Source organism: Ornithorhynchus anatinus, chromosome 2 (assembly GCF_004115215.2).
Source record: "Ornithorhynchus anatinus isolate Pmale09 chromosome 2, mOrnAna1.pri.v4, whole genome shotgun sequence".
Taxonomy (NCBI): Eukaryota; Metazoa; Chordata; class Mammalia; order Monotremata; family Ornithorhynchidae; genus Ornithorhynchus; species Ornithorhynchus anatinus.
In genome coordinates, this window is record NC_041729.1 from 170,413,412 (window position 1) to 170,433,675 (window position 20,264).

General features: G+C 48.9%; 1 protein-coding gene across 1 annotated transcript in view; it reads left to right on the forward strand.

Moving 5' to 3' along the window:
- LOC100088455 (trypsin-like) overlaps positions 1-19,681 on the forward strand; it is a 50,540-nt gene extending 30,859 nt beyond the window's left edge. Inside the window, exons 2-5 of the mRNA XM_029058530.2 lie at positions 14,769-14,928; positions 17,192-17,445; positions 18,343-18,479; positions 19,409-19,681. Of these exons, the coding sequence (XP_028914363.1) occupies positions 14,769-14,928; positions 17,192-17,445; positions 18,343-18,479; positions 19,409-19,558 (701 nt within the window). The 3' untranslated portion in view covers positions 19,559-19,681. The remainder of the gene's footprint in view (positions 1-14,768; positions 14,929-17,191; positions 17,446-18,342; positions 18,480-19,408) is intronic.
- The last annotated feature ends 583 nt before the right edge of the window (positions 19,682-20,264 follow it).

Here is a 20,264-nt window from a genome sequence, read left to right on the forward strand (position 1 = left end):
TGGGGATCTCTACCCAAGGAGTGGCCCATAATTCCCCACCCTGTTTCTTCTTTCCCTGGTTCCTGCACCTTGAAATTTGGCATGTATGCACATTCAGTCAGTCAAATTGGCATTATTTGAGCACTTAACTGTGAGTAGAGCACCATATTAAGTGCTTGGGAGAGTAGAGTAACAACAATAAATGGACACATTCCCAGCCCAACAATGAGATTATTGTCTAGAAGGGGAGACAGACATAAATAGAAATAAATAAATTACAGATATGTAAATAAATGCTGTGGGGCTGGGTGGGTGGGAGAATAAAGGGAGCAATTCAGGGCGACACAGAAGGGAGTAGGAGAAGAGGAAAAGATGGCTTAGTCATGGAAGGCCTCTTGGAGGAGATGGGCCTTTAATAAGGATTTCAAGTGGAAAATCATTGTCTGTTGAATATGAGGAGGGAGGGCACTTCAAGCCATTCATTCATTCATTCATTCAGTCGTATTTATTGAGCACTTAGTGTGTGCAGAGAAATGTACTAAGTGCTTGGAAAATACAATTCAGCAATAAAGAGAGACAATCCCTGCCCACACTGGGTTTACAGTCTACAAAGAGGAAGAAAACATCAAAACAAGTAAACAGGCATCAATTTAAATAAATAGGCTTATAGATATACATACATCAAACAAGTAAACAGACATCAATACAAATAAATAGAATTATAGATATATACAGATATACATAAGTATTGTAGTGTGGGGAGGAGAGCAAAGGGAGTGAATCAAGGTGACATGGAAGGGCGGGGGAGCTGAGGAAAAGGGGTGCTTAGTCTGGGAGGAAAAGGGGGGGCTTAGTCTTAGGCCAGAGGCAGGATATGGGTGAGAGGTCAGAGGTGAGACAGATGAGATAAGAGTACTCTGAGAAGGTTAGCACTGGAAGAGCAAAGTGTGTGGGCTGGGTGGTAGTGCACAGGAGAGTTGGGGTGAGCACAAGGCAGGATTACAGGATTAACTCCTTGAAGGCCTCAGGGCTGCTCCCTGAGGGACTCCCATGTCACCCAAGGGTCATTAAATCATACTATGGACGATGTTCCTGGCATTGTCACTGGCTTCTGATGATCCTGCCCCTACACAAAGGAAATTCCCTGGTCTTGAGGGGGAGAGCAAATCAGGATGGGGTGTGGTGGGAAGTTAATGGGGTGGGCTAATGTGGGTTGGCTGAGGCAGGGTAGGAAGCCAGGGGAGATGGCAGGGCCCTGAGTTTCACCAGCCCTGACAGCCTCTCTTTGGGCCCTTGGAGAAAGTAACAGGTGGTGGCCAGGTGAAATTGCAGACATTCTCAGACTTCTGCTGACCCTCCAGATCTTGTCTCGGTGCCCAAGCCAAGAAAAGATCTGGGTATGTGCTCTGCTTGGTTCTGGATCCAGTTGGGGCCAGGTGCCAGTGTGTACGTGGCTGCTCTAGGGCAGCAGCTTATGCCCTCAGCCCTGGGACTCAACCACACATGTCACAGCCCTGGGTGAGCGATGGTGTGACCAGCATCTCCTGCAAGGCCCAGCATTAGGCCCAGGGCCAGGGCCAGGATGAGGCCCAACTCAAGACCCAATGCAAGGTCCATTGTGAGGATCAGCATGAGACACAGAGTGAGGTCCAGTGTGAGGCCCAGGAGGAGCCCAATCTGAAGCCCAGAGTGAGGCCCAACTCCAGGCCCAGTTATTCATTCATTCATTCAATAGTATTTATTGAGCGCTTACTATGTGCAGAGCACTGTACTAAGCACTTGGAATATACAAATCGGTAACAGATAGAGACAGTCCCTGCCCTTTGACAGGCTTACAGTCTAATCTGGGGGTTGAGGCAACTGAGATACAGAGATATGACCCTCCCAAAGATACAAGGCATGAAAGTGTCACAAGAAGCAGTGTGGCCTTGTGGAAAGGGTACAGGCCTGGGAGTCAGAGTCTAGTCTTGGCTCTGCCAACTGTGTCTTAGTTACTTCATCTGTAAAATGGGGATTAATCAATCGTATTTATTTACTGAGAATTTACTGTATGCAGAGCACTGTACTAAGCACCTGGGAGAGAACGGTAGAAGCAATAATAATAATAATAATGTTGGTATTTGTTAAGCGCTTACTATGTGCAGAGCACTGTTCTAAGCGCTGGGGGAGATACAGGGTAATCAGCGTGGCTGAGAAAGCAGCGTGGCTGAGAAGCAGCGTGGCTCAGTGGAAAGAGCACGGGCTTTGGAGTCAGAGGTCATGAGTTCAAATCCCGGCTCTGCCACTTGTCAGCTGGGTGACTGTGGGCAAGTCACTTAACTTCTCTGTGCCTCAGTTACCTCATCTGTAAAATGGGGATTAAGACTGTGAGCCCCACGTGGGACAACCTGATTCCCCTGTGTCTACCCCAGCGCTTAGAACAGTGCTCTGCACATAGTAAGCACTTAACAAATACCAGCATTATTATTATAGGTTGCCCCACGTGAGGCTCACAGTTAATCCCCATTTTACAGATGAGGTAACTGAGGCATAGAGAAGTGAAGTGACTTACCCACAGTCACACAGCTGACAAGTGGCAGAGCCGGGAGTCGAACCCATGACCTCTGACTCCGAAGCCCAGGCTCTTTCCACTGAGCCATGCTGCTTCCCAATACCGTAAAAGAGTACAGTAAGAAGCGGCATGGCCCAGTGGATAAATCATGGACCTGATCTGATCGGGTAGGGTCGGCTCGTCCCCCGACCCTGGTCATCGCCTGCTTATTAACACTATTGTAGTGTGCCTTACTGTAGCATGGCTTAGTGGAAAGAGCACAGGCTTGGGAGTCAGAGGTCATAGGTTCTAATCCCGGCTCTGCCACCTGTCAGCTGTGTGACTTTGGGCAAGTCATTTCACTTCTCTGTGCCTCAGTTACCTCTTCTGTAAAATGAGGATTAAGACTGTGAGCCCCACATGGGACAACCTGATTGCCTTGTAGCTACCCCAGTGCTTGGTACACAGTAGGAGCTTAACAAATACCATCATTTTTATAATTATTATTCATTCAATAGTGTTTATTGAGCGCTTACTATGTGCAGAGCACTGTACTAAGCGCTTGGAATGTACAAATCGGCAACAGATACAGTCCCTGCCCATTGACGGGCTTATAGTCTAATCGGGGGAGACAGACAAAAACAATAGCAATAAATAATAATTATTATTGTTATTATTTGGGGAAGTTTTATGGGGAAAGGCAGATAGACAAGGAGGATCAAGCACAGATTTATTTTGTAAAGAGAGACCTCACAGAACATCAGCTAATACCTGTGGGAGAAATCTCATCCACAGAAAGACTTGTGAAATAGCTTCACCCTGGGAGTCAGAAGGTCACAAAACTTTCCAAGAAACATTGAGTTTACATACATAACTCTGAAAAATGATATATTTATTGACTATCAATGCCACAGTTATTTACACAATTACTTCACTTTCACTTTAACAAACCACATGATAACAGAGTTCATCTTCAGTACAATGTCATAAACTAAATGGATTCCTAATTTTAAAAAAGTCAATAAAGAATTCTCAGATTAGCAAACTCAATTAAAGGTGAATTAAGATAGGTTTCCCCATATTAATAATCATGCATCTAAGATTCTACTAAAGTTTATTTGAATAATGACATTTGCAGTTTCTTCTGGTGTTGCTGAGTTTCAGGTGAACCAAGGCAAGTTTCACTCCTCTCCCAACCCCAAACACCATGAGCCCACACCACTACCAGAGATTTATTGAGATCTGGGCACTAATGGTCAGCTAACAGGATCACATATAGACCAGTCAGGCTCAGAAAAGGTGATTTCCATGAACAAATACATTGCACTTTGTCAGGGACATTATAAAAGGAAATGCTTCCAGTCTCCATATCCTGGAAAACATCCTCTGCGTAAGAAGATGTTCCAAAGGATAGGCCAATCTTTGGGAAGATTATGGTTTGAAACTGATTTTTCCTCTCCAGGTGTATGGTCCAAGATGCACATTTTGATGACAGCCTAATTTTCCCCTTACTACTCACAGATTCTTTACAGATAACAAGAAGCCACCTTGTCTTTCCTATCAACACCACCACACTGTAATGCATGCTGGGACAGAAACTCTCTGAACCAAGGACAAAGTAAGCTTCATGAAATCTCCTTGGGTGCTTGGGAAGACCTTTAGGGCCTCTCCATATCTTATACTTTCTGTGTCCATGAACACATCGAGGAGGGGGTGGACTGTGACTGGACACAGAGTGAGATCATGAGATCCTCAGCACACCCAAACACCGCACCAAGGTGGGAATGAAGCTCAGGCAGGAGTCCCAACTACCTGAAGTGATTAGAGATGATGAGATTGTATGTGTCCAGTGTGGTACTTGTTAAGTAGCCAGTTTTATGTGGCAAACACCGAAATAGTAATAATAATAATTGTGGTATTTGTTAAGGGCTTACTATGTGCCAAGCCCTGTTCTAAGCACTGGGGTCAGTACAGGTAATCAGGTTGGACAGAGTCCTTGTCCCTCATGCGGCTCAGAGGTTTTATCCCCATTTTAGAGATGAGGTAAATGAGGCACAGAGAAGTTGTGACTTGTCCAAGGTCACACAGTAGACAAATTGCAGAGCCAAAATTATAACCCATGACCTCTGACTCCCAGGCCGGTGCTCTTTCCACTAGGCCATGCTGCTTCTAAGTGCTGGGGCAGATACAATAATAATAATGATGGTATTTGTTAAGTGTTTATTATGAGCTAATCACTGTTCTAAGAGCTAAGGTAGATACAAGGTAAATTAGGTTGTCCCGCATGGGGAACTCACAGTCTTAAATCTCATTTTACAGATGAGGTAAGGCACAAAGAAGTTAAGTGACTTGCCCAAATTCACACAGCTGATACGTGGCAAAGCCACAATTTGAACACATGACCTCTGACTCCCAAGCCCATGCTTTTTCCACTAAGCCACACCACTTCTCTATACAACATAATCAGGTTCCACAACAGGCTCATAGGCTAAGTAGGAGGGAGAACAGGGGCAGAAACCCATTTTGCAGATGAAGGTACTGAAGCACAGAGAAGTTAAGGGATTTGCCCACAGTTACCCAAGATACATGTGGCGGAGCAGGAATTAGAACCCATGACCTCTGACTCCCAAGCCAGGGTTCTTTCCACTGAGCCACACTGCTTCTCTGGATTAGAACCCAAGTCCTCTGACTCCAAGGCCCAGGCTCATTCCTCTAGACTACGCTTGGATATTCTCCTTTGGTTTGGCACTATCTCTTCCATGGGCAGAAAATCCAAAACAAAGGAGAATATTTGATTGTGCATTTAAGCCCCTGTCCCTCCCTCTCCTGGCCAAAAGCCTAGCAGGGATAAGGGGTTTCAGCTCTCTTTGGGCTGGATCTAGTTTTGGAGGGCCCAGTACTATCATGTCTGTGGGGTATCCAGGGCAGAGCTCCATAGACAAGATCTATATGGCAGGGGCTATGGAGAGGGTCCACATGGACAGAGACTTCACAGATGGAGACTGCACGGGCAGAACTCCATAGACAAGCTTTACACAGCAGGGGCTCTGTGGGCAGGGATCCATGGACAGGGACTGCACAGACCAGAGTTACTTGCCCAGAACTCCCCTGTCAGCATCTTTGTGGGCATATCTGTAATTTAGTTATACATCCGTAATTCATTTACATATCTGTAATAAGTTATTTATTTATATTTACATTAATGTCTGTCTCTCCCTCACGTCCCCCAGACTGTAAGCTCGCTGCGAGCAGGGAATGTGCCTGTTTATAATAATAATGTTGGTATTTGTTAAGCGCTTACTCTGTGCAGAGCACTGTTCTAAGCGCTGGGGTAGACACAGGGGAATCAGGTTGTCCCATGTGGGGCTCACAGTCTTAATCCCCATTTTACAGATGAGGGAACTGAGGCACAGAGAAGTGCAGTGACTTGCCCACAGTCACACAGCTGACAAGTGGCAGAGTTTATTGTTGTACTGTACTCTCCAAAGCACTTAGTACAATGGTCTGCACAGAGTAAGTGCTCAAAGAATTCGATTGAATGAATGAAATGAATGGGCAAAGATTCATTCATTCAGTCATATTTACTGAGCTGTTTCTGTGTACGGAGCACCATTCTGAGTTCATTCATTCATTCATTCATTCATTCATTATTCATTCATATTTACTGAGCACTAACTGTGTGCAGAGCACTATACTGAGTGCTTGGAAATTATAATACAGAAAATAAAGAGAGACGGTCTCTGCCCACAACGGGCTTACAATCTAGGAGTGGGGAGACAGACATCAATACAAGTAAACAGAAGATTCACGGACAGGGTCTATATAGGCCAGGGCTACTCGTATAGAAGTCCGTGGTCAGTGTCTACACAGATAGGGTCTCAGTGGGCATTGATCCATGATCAGGGTCTACACGGTCCATGGTACTTGGATTGAACCTCCTGATCAGACAAGGATTCCATGACTGGCAGGGCTCAGCAGGAAGGGCTCCTTGGACAGGGCTCTTCGAGCAGGGGTCGGTGGGCAGGGCGCTGGGACCAGGGTTCAGAGGGCAGGGCTCTGTGGGTAGGTCTGTGACCAGGGCTCCAAGGGAAGGTCTCGGTGGGCAGAGCTCCATAGGCAGAGCTTGGCATGCATGGCTCCTGGGGAAGAGGAGCTACATCAGGAATTATCATGAAGTCAAGGCCTCTGGCAAGAGGAAGGGGAGACTCAAGGTGCAGTTCCAAGTCCTCCTTGAAGGATTTCTTAGGGTGGCTGGGACAAGCAGCAGATGGGCAGTTAATCATGAACTGCCAGTGAAGCCGCCAGCTGTGTTGGCAAGAGAAATGGAAACTGTCTTGTGCTAGGTTCATTCATTCAATCATATTTACTGAGCACTTACTGTGTGCAGAGCACTGTACTAAGCACTTGGAAAGTACAAATTGGCAACAGAGACAATCCCTGACTAACAATGGGCTCAAAGTCTAGAAGGGGAGGCGGAAAACAAAATAAGCAGAGAGGCATCACTACCATCTAAATAGATAAATAGAATTATATATATATAATTAATAAAATAGAGTAATAAAGATGTACAAATATACACAAGTACTGTGGGGAGGGAAAGAGGGTAGAGCAGAGGGAGGGAGTAGGGGCAATTAGGAGGGGAGGAGGAGCAGAGGAAAAGGGAGGGCTCAGTCTGGGAAGGCCTCTTGGAGGAGGTGAGCTCTCAGTAGGGCTTTGAAGGGGGGAAGAGAGCTAGTTTGGTGGGTGCGAAGAGGGAGGGCATTCCAGATCAGAGGTAGGACGTGGGCAAGGGGTCAACGGCGGGACAGGCAAGAAAGAGGCACAGCGAGGAGGTTAGCGGCAGAGGAGTGGAGTGTGCGGGCTAGGCTGTAGAAGGAGAGAAGGGAGGTGAGGTAGGAGGGGGCAAGGGGATGGAGAGCTTTGAAGCCAATATTGAGGAGTTTTTGCTTTAGGTGAAGGTGATAGGCAACCACTGGAGATTTTTGAGGAGGGGAGTGACATACCCAGAGCGTTTCTGTAGAAAGATAATCCTTGCAGTGGAGTGAAGTATAGACTGAAGCGGGGAGAGACAGGAGGATGGGAGATCAGAAAGGAGTCTGATGCAGTAATCCAGTCGAGATATGATGAGAGATTATACCAACAAGGTAGCAGTTTGGATGGAGAGGAAAGGATGGATCTTGGCGATGTTGTGAAGTTGAGAAAGGCAGGTTTTGGTGACAGATGGGATGTGTGGGGTGAATGAGAGCACGGAGTCAAGGATGACACTAAGGTTGTGGGCTTGTGAGATGGGAAGGATGGTAATGCCGTCCACAGTGATGGGAAAGTCAGGTTCAGAATGGGACTGGCACTGAGTGGTGGGGAGAGAGGGGGTGGGAGGGCTAGGAGGGAACTGAATTCCCAAGTGCTCTTTGGGGGTCATGGCAGGGGCTTGGTGGCACAGTGAGCTCCTCACAAGATCACCACTGATGTGCCTCCTTGGCCCACACTCTTGGTTCTGCCTGGAATAGACTGGGCACTTAGCCTTTATCCCAGCCAACAAAGTAGTCCCAGGAACCTCGTAGAAGAGCCCAGACACCTGCTAATGTTTGCATGGTCCTTAAGACTTCCATTTTTCCCCTCCATGAGGGGTAAGAATTTGGGGCTCCCACAAGGTGATCCCCAATTCCTCCACCCCTTAGGTCAAGACCTCCTGGCTTTAAGCCCAGCAATCCCAAACAGCAAGGAGTCCAGCCAGCCACCCTCCCCTCAAGGTTGGCTGCAAGAGGCTCAGAGGAGCCTGGCCCACCCCCACTGTCCAAGCAAACATGTCTCTTGTCATCCCCTGGAACTTCCTAGCCCCTTCCAAAGGCAAGTGTCAACATCCAATCTCTAATAGGGTTTTTAATAGACAATTTGCAGTAATCCTTAGGAAATAAATTAGGTAACAAGTGGAACAAAATTCTGATCCAAAGCACCTTTCCCTTTCCTGTAAGACTCCTTCCCCTTTTCCAGAACCTTTTGTTCATCGCTGCCAGAATCCTGATTGGTGCCATCCCCTAGCCTGTTCCTCTCAAGCCTATTCATGTATTTTCCCTATTGGTCCTCTGTCCATCCATCCTCTCCTCTGCTTCCTTCAGCCTTTCTCCTTTATTTCCCCATCCGTACTCTCCCCCATCCACCCTTCCCTCTGCATCGGACTATTCACTCGGCCGTGAAGCCATAAGTACTTTGATAGATGCCCCAGCCCCACGGTACTTACGTAAATATCCTTATATTCTACTCTCTACCTTGTCTTTAATCTACTTTAATGTTAGTCTCCCCCTGTAGATTGTAAGCTACCTGTGGGCAGATAACATGTCTAACAAGTCTTCTTGTATTGTACTTTCCCAAATGCTAAGTATTATAATAAATATAAATGATTGATTGATTATGGTGCTCTGCACACAGTAAATGAACAATAAGTACCATCAATTGATTGATGAGTGATTTATCAGTTCTAACAACTCTTGTAGTGTATTTTCTCAAGCATTTAGTACAGTGCTTTGCACACAGTTAAGTACTCAAAATAACACTTGTAGATTGAGTCTACCAACTCTTGTATTGTAGTCAATCATATTTATTGAGCTCTTCCTGTGCACAGAGCACAGCACTGGACTAAGCACTTGGGAGAGTTCAATACAACAATTAATGGACACATCCCCTGCCCACAACGAGCTTAAATTCGAGAGAGAGAGACAGACATTTAAAAATTTCAGATATATACACAAATGATGTGGGGCTGATGGAGGGGTGAATATCCAGTGCTTTAAGGGCACAAAGGCAACACAGAAGGGAAAGGGAGTAAGGGAAATGAGGGCTTGGAGGAAATATGATTTTAATAAAGCTTTGAAAGTGGGCAGGTTGATTGCCACATATGAAGAGGGTGGGAGTTCCAGAAGGGCAAGAGGTTGGCAGCAGGAAAGACAAGATTGAGGTACATTGAGTAGGTTGACACTAGAGGAGCAAAGTGGCAGTTGGGGAATCCAACGTGGGAAGATTATGAGAGCTTAGGGAGGGCTCCAGAAGGAGAGATGATCTCAAAGGGCTTTGAAGAGGAGGCAAGCAGATTTTGGGCCGCAGGGACAAGAAAGACGGTGATGCTATCAACATAGGAGAGAAAATGAGACGTTGAATTTCAGCTTCACTGAAATCAGTCCCTTCACGTAGTTGTCCATCTTGAAACCTAAGGCCTGGGGTCTGTCTGTCATTTCCTTTTGGGAAACTCCAGCATCAGTCTGGAGATCTGTTACCCTTGCTTCCCTTTTGGGGAGGGCTTAGGAGGGAAGGTCCCAGGGCAAATATCAAGGACAGTTTTGGTCTGTCGGGTCATTTTGGGAGAGGGGAAAGCCCTCCCAGCTGAGAACCAGACCACCTGGTTGGGTCTATGGCCAAGCTCCCGTTACCTGCCGTGGGAGTGGGAACTGGATAAGTAAATCCACCTGGAGGAGATTGTCCCCAGGGTGGGGTCATCTCCTCCACTTTCTCCACTTCTGAAGTCTCCTCCGGAGGATTGAGGGTTCAGGGGTAGGTTGATGATTAACCTCGGCCTTGGGGTTTGCCCAATTGGGCGGGGACCAGAATCTAAACTTGCTCCCCATTGGCCTTGGGGGAGATAAGTCTGACCTGAGGAGCTAAATACTGGCTGGGTCAGCCCTAGTCTCCAACGGGGTGACCAGACTCAGAACAACCATGAAGGTCTTCATCCTCTTTGCTCTCCTGGGGGCCGCTGGTGAGTTTCCCTCAAGTCTCTGTCCACTTCCCATTGGGTATCCGAAAGTGGCCAGAGGCTCCAGGCCTCAGAAGTGGATCTCAGCCTCGGTGCTGGGTAGCCCCATCCTCACTCAGATAGGCCAGTCCTCCCCAAGGGTCCTGTGTGTGCTCTCTTCAGCCTATGCCTATGCTTACCCAAGCTCTGCTTGCTGTTCTTATGTCAGTGTTCCTTAAGGCCTGTACCCGTACTCTCTCTGCCCTGTGCCTATGTTCCCTACTCCCTGTGCCTGCATTTCCTATGGCATACACCTGTGCTCCCCAGGCCACTTGTCTATTCATTCACTCATTCAATCTTATTGACTGCTTACTGTGTGCAGAGCACTGTATTAAGCATTTGAGAGTGCTCCTTACAATCTGTGCCTGAAGTCCACAGACCCCACACCAGTTCTTCCTACGGTCTGTGTCTGTGTTCCCTACTAGCTGTGCTTGTGTTCCCCATGACACACGCCTGTGTTCCCCAGAGTCTTTGCCTGGACTCTCTACAATCTGTATCTGGACTCCAAATAAGCTGTACCTGCAGTCCCTTATGGCCTGGGTCTGGGCTGCCCATGGGAAACTCCTGTGCTACCCAGAACCTTTGATTGTGCTCCCGAAATCTGTGCCTGAGCTCTGTATAGCCCATACCTGTGCTCTCCAGGGCCCGTGTCTCTACTCCCCAGAGTCTATGTCTCTGTTCCCCAGGGTCTATGTCTCTTCTCCCAGGCCCTGGGTCTCTCTGCTCCCCGGGGTCTGTGCCTACATTCCTCAGGGACCAATTCCTCTCCCTACTGGAAGGCATTGTTCTGAGAGATGGGATGAGAAAGAGGCTCAGGGGCAGCTGGTTGAAACCTGGTTTTCCCCAGGCAGGGTGGAGTGGGAGGAGGCTCAGGGCAGCTGGTAGAAGTCTGGTTTTCCCCAGATGGAGCACAGGAGAGGGCAGGGAATGAGGGGAGAATTGTTGGGCAAATATGTGAGGGGCAGGTGGGAAAAACAGAGTTGAGGGAAGAGGAAGAAGGTTTGTTATTAGGGAGGCTGATGTTGGTAGCAAAGTGTGCAGATAGAGTGCCAGAAGAGACTGTCCTTGTCATATTGTCTCTTTCAGTCAGGATAATAATAATAATGTTGGTATTTGTTAATGCTTACTATGTGCCAAGCACTGTTCTAAGCGCTGGGGTAGATACAAGGTAATCAAGTTGTCCCATGTAGGGCTCACAGTCTTCATCCTCATTTTACAGATGAGGTAACTGAGGTACAGAGAAGCTAAGTGACTTGCCCAAGGTCACACAGCTGACAAGCGGCGGAGTCAGGAATAGAATCCATGACCTCTGACTCCCAAGCCCCGGCTCTTTACACTGAGCCACGCTGCTCACTTGTTGTTCCCAGGGATGGCCAAGGGCAATGGATGAAGGTATCAGTGGCAGAATTAAGAGGGAAAGGAAGGTACATAGGCAGAGAGAGACAGAGGTAGATGGAGCAAGATGGAGACAGATACAAGCAGCGAGACAAAGGGTCTGAAAGACAAAGACAGAGACAGAGACAGACAGCAAGATGGACAGAGATAATCAATTGATCATTTTTATTGAGTGCTTACTGTGTGCAGAGCACTGTACTAGGCCCACGGGAGAGTACAATGTAACAGAGTTGGTACGTATATTCCCTGTCCACATGGAAGTTACAGACTAGAAGCAGCGTGGCTCAGTGGAAAGAGCACGGGCTTTGGAGTCAGAGGTCATGAGTTGGAATCCTGGCTCGGCCCCTTGTCAGCTGTGTGACTTTGGGCAAGTCACTTAACTTCTCTGGTCCTCAGTTACCTCATCTGTAAGATAGATATTGACTGTGAGCCCCACATGGGACAACCTGATTACCCTGTATCTATCCCAGCGCTTAGAACAGTGCTTGGCACATAGTAAGCGCTTAACAAATACCCCAATTATTATTATTATAAAGGATGCAAATTCAAGTACAAGGGAAATTTAGAAGGGAATGGGAGGAGAGGAAATGAGGGCTTAGAGAAGGAAGGCAGACATAGAGATAGACATAGAAATCAACCAATCAATCAAAGGTATTTAGTCAATCTTTCAATCAATGGTATTTCTTAAGTGCTTACTGTGTGCAGAGCACTGCACTAAGTACTTGGTAGAGTAATATTAAAAATAATAATAATAATGGTATTTGTTAAGCGCTTACTATGTGTCAAGCACTGTTCTAAGCAATGGGACAGTCCCTATCCTACATAGGACTCACAGTCTTAATCCCCATTTTGCAGATGAGGTAACTGAGGAATTAAATGACTTTCCCAAGGTCATACGTTAGACAAGTGGCAGATCTGGGATTAGAACCCACCTCCTTCTGACTCCCAGGCCTGTGCTCTATCCATCAACAATAATAATAATGATAATCAGTATTTGTTAAGCGCTTACTATGTGCTGAGCAGTGTTCTAAGCGCTGGGGTAGATACAGGGTAATCAGATTGTCCCACCTGGGGCTCACATTATTTAATCCCCATTTTTACAGATGAGGTAACTGGGGCACAGAGAAGTTAAGTGACTTGCCCAAAGTCACACAGCAGACAAGTGGTGGAGCTGGGATTAGAACCCACGACCTCTGACTCCCAAGCCCGGGCTCTTTCCACTAAGCCATGCTGCTTCTCCTAGTGGACCATAGTAGCCCGTAATGAGCTTACAGTGTAGATGACGAGGCAGACTGTAATATAAATAAAAAAAATTTCAGGGTCTGGACATAAGAGCTGTAGGGCTGAACATCCATGTGTCAAAAGGGTGTAGATCCAAGTGCATGGATGATGCAGAGTGGACAGGGAGATGGGGGAAAAAGAACTTAATTAGGGAGGGCATCTTGGAGGAGAAGAGACCTTAATAAGGCTTTGAAGGTGGAGAGTGATGCCTGCCTTATATGGAGGGGAAATGAGTACACACTGTGCACACAGCACTGCACTAAACCGGTGGGAGAGTATAATATAGTAGAGTGGTAGACATGAGCCCTGCTCCAAAGGAGCTTGCAGTGGAGATGCTGCATGGCCTAATGGAAAGAGCATGGGCCTGGGAGAAGAGAACCTGCATTCTAATCCTGGCTCCATCACGTATCTGCTGTGTGACCTTAGGCAAGTCACTTCACTTCTCTGAGCTTCAGTTACCTCATCTGTAAAATGGGGATTAGGACTTTGAGCCCTGTGTGGGGCAGGGACTATGTCCAACCCATTTATCTTGTATTTATCCCAGTGCTTTGTACAATGCCTTGCATATAGTAAGTACTTAAGAAATACAGTAAGTTATTACAGTTATTATTATTGTAGGAGAAAAAGAGACAAAAATAGGCAAAAATAAGAAGAACCATAATAATAACAATGGTATTTGTTAAGTGCTCACTATATGTTAAATGTTAGGGTGGATACAAGATAATAGGTTCAGACATAGTCCCTGTTCTATCTAAGGTTTAGGGAGAGATCCAGAGACTAATAGAGAGAATGAGAGGAAAGGAGATGAGAGAGAGAGAAACAGAGACAGAAATAAAGACAGCCTGAGATACAGAGACACAAAGAGACAGATACAGACAGTGAGATGGCCGAAGAGAAGGCAGAAACAACATCAGAGAAGAGACAGTGAGAGAGATTGAGAGACAATGAGCAGAAAACAGGCAGAGCTAGGGAGACAAAATGAGATCCTCTAAACGCTAAGCTTGTTGTGGGCAAGGATGTATAATAATAAAGCTGGTATTTGTTAAGCACTTTCTATGTGCCAAGCATTGTTCTAAGAGCTGGGGTAGATACGAGGTAATTAAGTTGTCCCACATGGAGCTCACAGTCCTAATCCCCATTTTACAGATGAGGTAAATGAGGCACTGAGAAGTTAAGTGACTTGCCCAAAGTCACATAGCTGACAAGTGGCAGAGGCGGGATTAGAACCCACAACCTCTGACTCCCAAGCCATGCTCTTTCCACTAAGCCATGCTGCTTCTCTAAACACCTCTGTTGGATAGTACTCTCTCAAGCTCATAGTTGAATGTTCTGCACAGAATAAGTGCTCAATAAATACTGTTGATTGGTACTGAGACAGTGAGAGGGAACAGACTAAGTGAGACAGGGACAGAGGCTGAGAGAGAGACAAAGATAGAGAGAAACAGGCCAACTGTGAAGAAGGAAGTATCTAGTCTCTAGACTGTGAGCCCGTGGTTGGGTAGGGATTGTCTCTACTTGTTGACGAATTTTACTTTCCAAGTACTTAATACAGTTCTCTGCACATAGTAAGTGCTCAATAAATATGATTGAATAAATGAAGGAAAGAAGCCAGGGTGCCAGCAGGGCCCTGCATGGCCTGGTACCCGTGATTCTGCCCTACCGGCCCCTCCCTCCATGACCCGATTCCTGGGGATGAGGACCCTGAGCCCCCACCTTTAACCACCCAAAGTGGCAGAGAACAGCCAGGATCCTGGCTCTCCACTCTGTGCCCCAAGTAACCCACCCTGGCTCTTCCCCCAGTGGCCTTCCCCATGGATGATGATGACAAGATCGTCGGGGGCTACACGTGCCAGCAGAATTCCCTGCCTTACCAGGTGTCCCTGAACAGTGGCTACCACTTCTGTGGTGGCTCCCTCATCAACAGCGAGTGGGTTGTGTCCGCTGCTCACTGCTACATGTCGTAAGTGTCACCATGGGGCATGCGGGCCAGGGGTGGGAGTGGGACAGGGAGGCTGGGGTGAGGAACACCAGATGGTTCCACTAGCATGGGGTGAGGGGAACGGAGTGGTCGGGCAGAGCAGGGAGGCCAGGACAAGGGGCACCAGTTGCTCCCACCAGCATGGGTATGTGTGTGTGTGGTGAGTGGGGCATGGCAGGGACTCTGGCACGAGGGGCACCGGACACTTCCACCAGCATGGGGTGTGCGGTGTGAGGTGCAGGAGCAAGGCAAGGAGGCCAGGGAGATAGGCAGCAGATGCTCCCACCAACTGGGGATGAGGGGCATGGGGTGCTGAGTCAGGGCAGGGAGCCTGGGGTGAGGAGCACCAGATGCTTACGACAGCAAGAGGTGAGAGTGTGGGGTGTGGGAGTGAGGCTGAAGTAAAGAGTATGAAACACTCCCACCATTATGGGGTAAGGGGTGTGGGCTGTCAGGGCAGGGCAGAGTGCCCAGAGCAAGGGACCAGATGCTCCCACCAGCATGGGGTGAGGGGTGTTGGGTGCAGAGACAGAGCAGGGAGGCCAGCGTGAAGGAGCGTGGCTCAGTGGAAAAAGCATGGGCTTTGGAGTCAGAGGTCATGGGTTCAAATCCCGGCTTGACCATTTGTCAGCTGTGTGACTTTGGGCAAGTCACTTAACTTCTCAGTGCCTCAGTTACCTCATCTGTAAAATGGGGATTAAGACTGTGAGCCCCACGTGGGACAACCTGATTCCCTTGTGTCTACCCCAGTGCTTAGAACAGTGCTCGGCACATAGTAAGCGCTTAAAAAATACCAACATTATTATTAGTGAAGGGTAACAGATGATCCAAGCAGTATGGGGTGAGGAGTGTGGGGTGCTGGGGAAGGCCAGGGAGGCCAGGGAGAGGAGTACTTGATGCTCCCACAGCACGGGGTAAGGGGTGTAGGGTGCCGGGGAAGGGCAGGGAGGCTAGGGTGAGGGATACCAGGTATTTCCACTAGTATGGGCTGAGGGTTGTGGGGTGTCAGAGAAGGACAGAGAGGCCAGCACAAGGTACTTCCGCCAGCATGAGGGGAGGAGGCCGGTCAGAGACAGAGTAAACCAATGAGCAGAGGAAATCCATTGAGGAACTTGGTCAGAAAGTCTTCCATTGTCCTAGGATGGTATCTGGGGGCACCTGGTGTAGTCAGGACCAGCTTCTCCAGGGGGCCGTTCAGCATCCCAAGAGGTCCAGGGTTAAGGCATGGTCAGCGGCATTGCCGCTGAGCACAAAGGACCCTGAGTTCAGTGGTGTTTCTGCATATGATTCTCCTTGGGGCTTTCCGCCACTCCCATGGTGCTGGGAGGTGCTTGCCAACTAAGATGGAAAGAAATCATGACACGAGGTGCGGGGGGAGGGTACCAAGACCGGAACCAGAAGTCGAAGGTGTGAATCAATTGATGTTATTTATTGAGTGCATACCATGTGCCGAGCACCGCACGAGATGCTTAGGAGAGAACAATACAACAGAGTAGGTAGACACGACCCCTGCCACAAAGAGTTCATTGTCTAGAAGGAAGACAGACACTGAAGCAAATTACAGATAGGGAAAAGGGAGAGGGAGAGTCACCGTTAACTGATGACTGATAAAATTGACTGTTGAACCGAATGACTGTTGGATTGATTGACCCACTGGTTGAATGCTGGACTGATTCACTGATGGATCAATTGATTACCAACCTGGAAACAGAAACCCAGCAGAAGAGAGGACAGAGCCCAGATGCTGGGCCCCAAGTACTGTTGGGTGGAAATGAAGATGTTCACCATCTTGGGGCCCCTGGAGGATGGTGCTCTCACACGGTCAGGTTGATTTTTTGGGCCCAGAGCTAAAGTGGCCTGCGAGAGCAAAATGACCACAGATCAGGACTGCCCCTGAGCCCAGAGCTAAAGTGTGCTGGGACAGTGGCCTAAGCCAGAGAGGTGACAGCTGACTGGGACTGTGCCCAGGGCCCAGAACTAAAGGGGCCTGTGACAGTGAGGTAACCAAAGGTCAGTACTGTCTCCCGGGCCCATGTGGCCTGGGACAGTGAGGTGATAGCTGACCAGGACTACTGTCCCTCAAGCCCAGAACTAAGGTGGCCTGGGATAGGGTTTAGGCTTGAGGGCAGAGAGGGCTATGCAGGGGGCTGCCCAGGGGAACTACTGAGGGAAACAGAGGTTGAGAGCCCCCCGCCACCCAAACCAAACATTCCCCCACCCCCAATCCTGTCCTTTCCTCTTCCAGCCGCATCCAGGTAAGACTGGGCGAGCATGACATTGAGGTCTTGGAGGGCACCGAGCAGTTCATCGACTCTGCCTCTGTCATCCGCCACCCCAACTACAACTCCTTCAACATCGACAATGACATCATGCTGATCAAGCTGGAGACCCCCGCCGAGCTCAGCTCCCGCGTGGCCACAGTCTCCCTGCCCTCTGACTGCGCTCCCGCCGGCACCTCCTGTCTCATCTCCGGCTGGGGAAACACCCAGAGCAGTGGCAGTGAGTGTTCAGGAGGGAGGGTGTCACCGGGGCACAGTGGGGAAGGGAACAGCGAGGAGAGGGCCATCCATAAGAGGCAGGGCAGAAAGCAAACGACTGGGGTCACAGAAGACAAAATCCCTCCCACTCCTTCTCCCCATCCCCACCATTGCTATCATCATTACCAACCCCACCACCACCCTGATCACCATCCTTTCCCCTGCCCCCCCCACCAAGACCATCATCACCCAAACCACCATATCATCACCCCAATCACCAACACCACCATCACCATGACCACCCCATCATCATCCTTGTCACCATGTCCCTCATTATCAATACCACTATCAGCATGACCATCCCATCATTACCCCCATCAACATGACCTCCATCATCAATACCACCCTCATCATGACCACCCCATCATCCCCATCACCACGATCACCAACATTGCCATCACCATGACCCCCATCACTATGACCACCCTGTCATCATCCCCCATACTATGACCACTCCATCATCACCCCCATCACCTTGTCCACCATGATCAGCACCACCATCTCTATGACAGCCCCCCCCCCCCGACTTCCTTATCACTATCACCACTACCCCCATTTCTTCCCCCTCTCCCCTTCACACTCACCACCACTAACAGATGTTTGCTGAGTCCCTTCGAATACAGAATTCTGCCCTGGGTGCTCTGTCTGATTCACTGTAGGCTTGCTGGTCCATCTCATACCTGTGATCTCTAACCACCTCATGTTCTGGGAAGATTGCTAGGAGAATCTGAGAACAAGCAATCCTCACCTCAGTGGGTAAATTCCCACCAAAAGGGCCAGCCATCATCAATAAGTGATCTTCCATTTCCAGGACCCCCAAAAGACCTCCCTCCTTTCACAACCCTCTTCTTCCCTGCAGGCAACTACCCCGACCTACTGCAGTGCCTGGATGCCCCCATCCTGGATGATGCCCAGTGCCACAACGCCTACCCTGGACAGATCACCAACAATATGATGTGTCTGGGATTCCTGGAGGGCGGCAAAGACTCCTGCCAGGTCAGTCGTTGCCCCTTCCCTGCCCCGAGATCAGTCTTTGCTTCCCATTCCTCTGCTCCGAGATCAGATGCTACCCTCCTCCCCTCCCCTGACCTCCACCTCAAGATCAGTCTCCTCCTCCCTTTCCTGGCCCTGAGATCATTTGATACCCCATCGTCCCTGACCTTCATCCCAAGATCAGTCTCGGCTTCCCTTTATGCCTCTGAGATCAGATGCTGCCTCCTTGCCCCACCCCACCTCTACCCCGAGAACAATCTCTGCCTCTCTCTCCTGGCCCTGAGATCAGATGATGCCCCTCGACCTCCACCCTGGGATCAGTCTCTGCCTCTCCCTCCTCCATACCAAGATCAGATGCTGCCCCTTCACCCCCCCCCCCCCACTTCCACCGCAAGATCAGTCTCTGCCTCCCCCTCCTCTGCTTCAAGATGGGTCTCAGTGTAGACCCCAGATGGGATTTCCCAGGGGACTGAAATATGTGTTACGGGGGATGTTGAGGGTCTTACTTTTCAGCTCCGCAGGCTGGCCCCTTGCAAGCGTATGAGTAGAGCCCGTCCTCCTTTCCCTACCCCACCAAGCCATGTCTGGGGTCAGCACCCATAGAGTGGGTGGAGAGGAAGGGGAGGGGCATGGGGATATGGAGGTGGGCACAGGAATAGATTCTGGAAATAGCTGGACAGAGTAGCTGCTCACCTAGACCACGCAGATGATGCAGATGGTGGCAGGATGTTGCAGAGAGTGGGTCACTGGGAGGAAAGGCATACCCACATCTCTGGAGGAGAGGGTACCCTAGTTCGCCCGGGAGAATTCCTGGGCTTTTGATGGGGCAGACCCTCCAGGGATTGGAGAGTTCCCCATATGTGGTCCCTACCTCAGTGGAACAGTCCCGGCTTTGTTCCAACCACCCCTGACCTTCCTGATCTCCTTGTCAGGGTGACTCTGGTGGCCCCGTGGTCTGCAATGGGGAGCTGCAGGGCATCGTCTCTTGGGGCTACGGCTGTGCCATGAAAGGCAAACCCGGCGTCTACACCAAGGTGTGCAACTACATCTCCTGGATCCAGCAGACCATAGAAAACTACTAAGTGGCCACTGACCTCTGAGCCCTTCTGGGTGGGCCACCCTGGGCCCCTCTGTGGGGCAGTCTGCTGTCTCCTCATCCACTTCCTTGCTTAGAACTAGATCTAAATAAAAACGTTTGCCCTTCATTGTGTCTGTCAGAGTGTCCCACAATGCGTCAGTGAGAGTGTCCTACATTGTGTCTGTGAGAATATCTAGCACTGTGTCCGTGAATGTTCCACATTGTATCTGTGAGAGTATCCTGCAATATATATGTGTCCCATACTGTAGATGTAAGAACGGCCCATATTGTGTCTCTGCGAATGTCCCACTCTGTCTCTGTGAGATTGTCCCACACTGTGGATGACAAAGCAGCGTGGCTCAGTGGAAAGAGCATGGGCTTGGGAGTCAAAAGACATGGGTTTTAATCCCAGCTCCACCACTTGTCTGCTGTGTGACCTTGGGCAAGCCACTTAACTTCTCTGTGCCTCAGTTACCTCATTTGTAAAATGGAGATTAAGACTGTGAGCTCTGTCACCCGTCGCCGGGGACAGTTTCTTTCAGAATCGACATGGCAAGAGAGAGAGAGAGAGAGGCTGGGGATGGAAAACCTGAGTTTTGTATAGAATTTATTCCATGGCGAATTGAATTAATTATTTAGACGCGACAGTCGGCCTTCCCTTTTGGGGGAAATATAGTGTTAAAGCTTCCCCTTTGGGAGGAATATGGTGT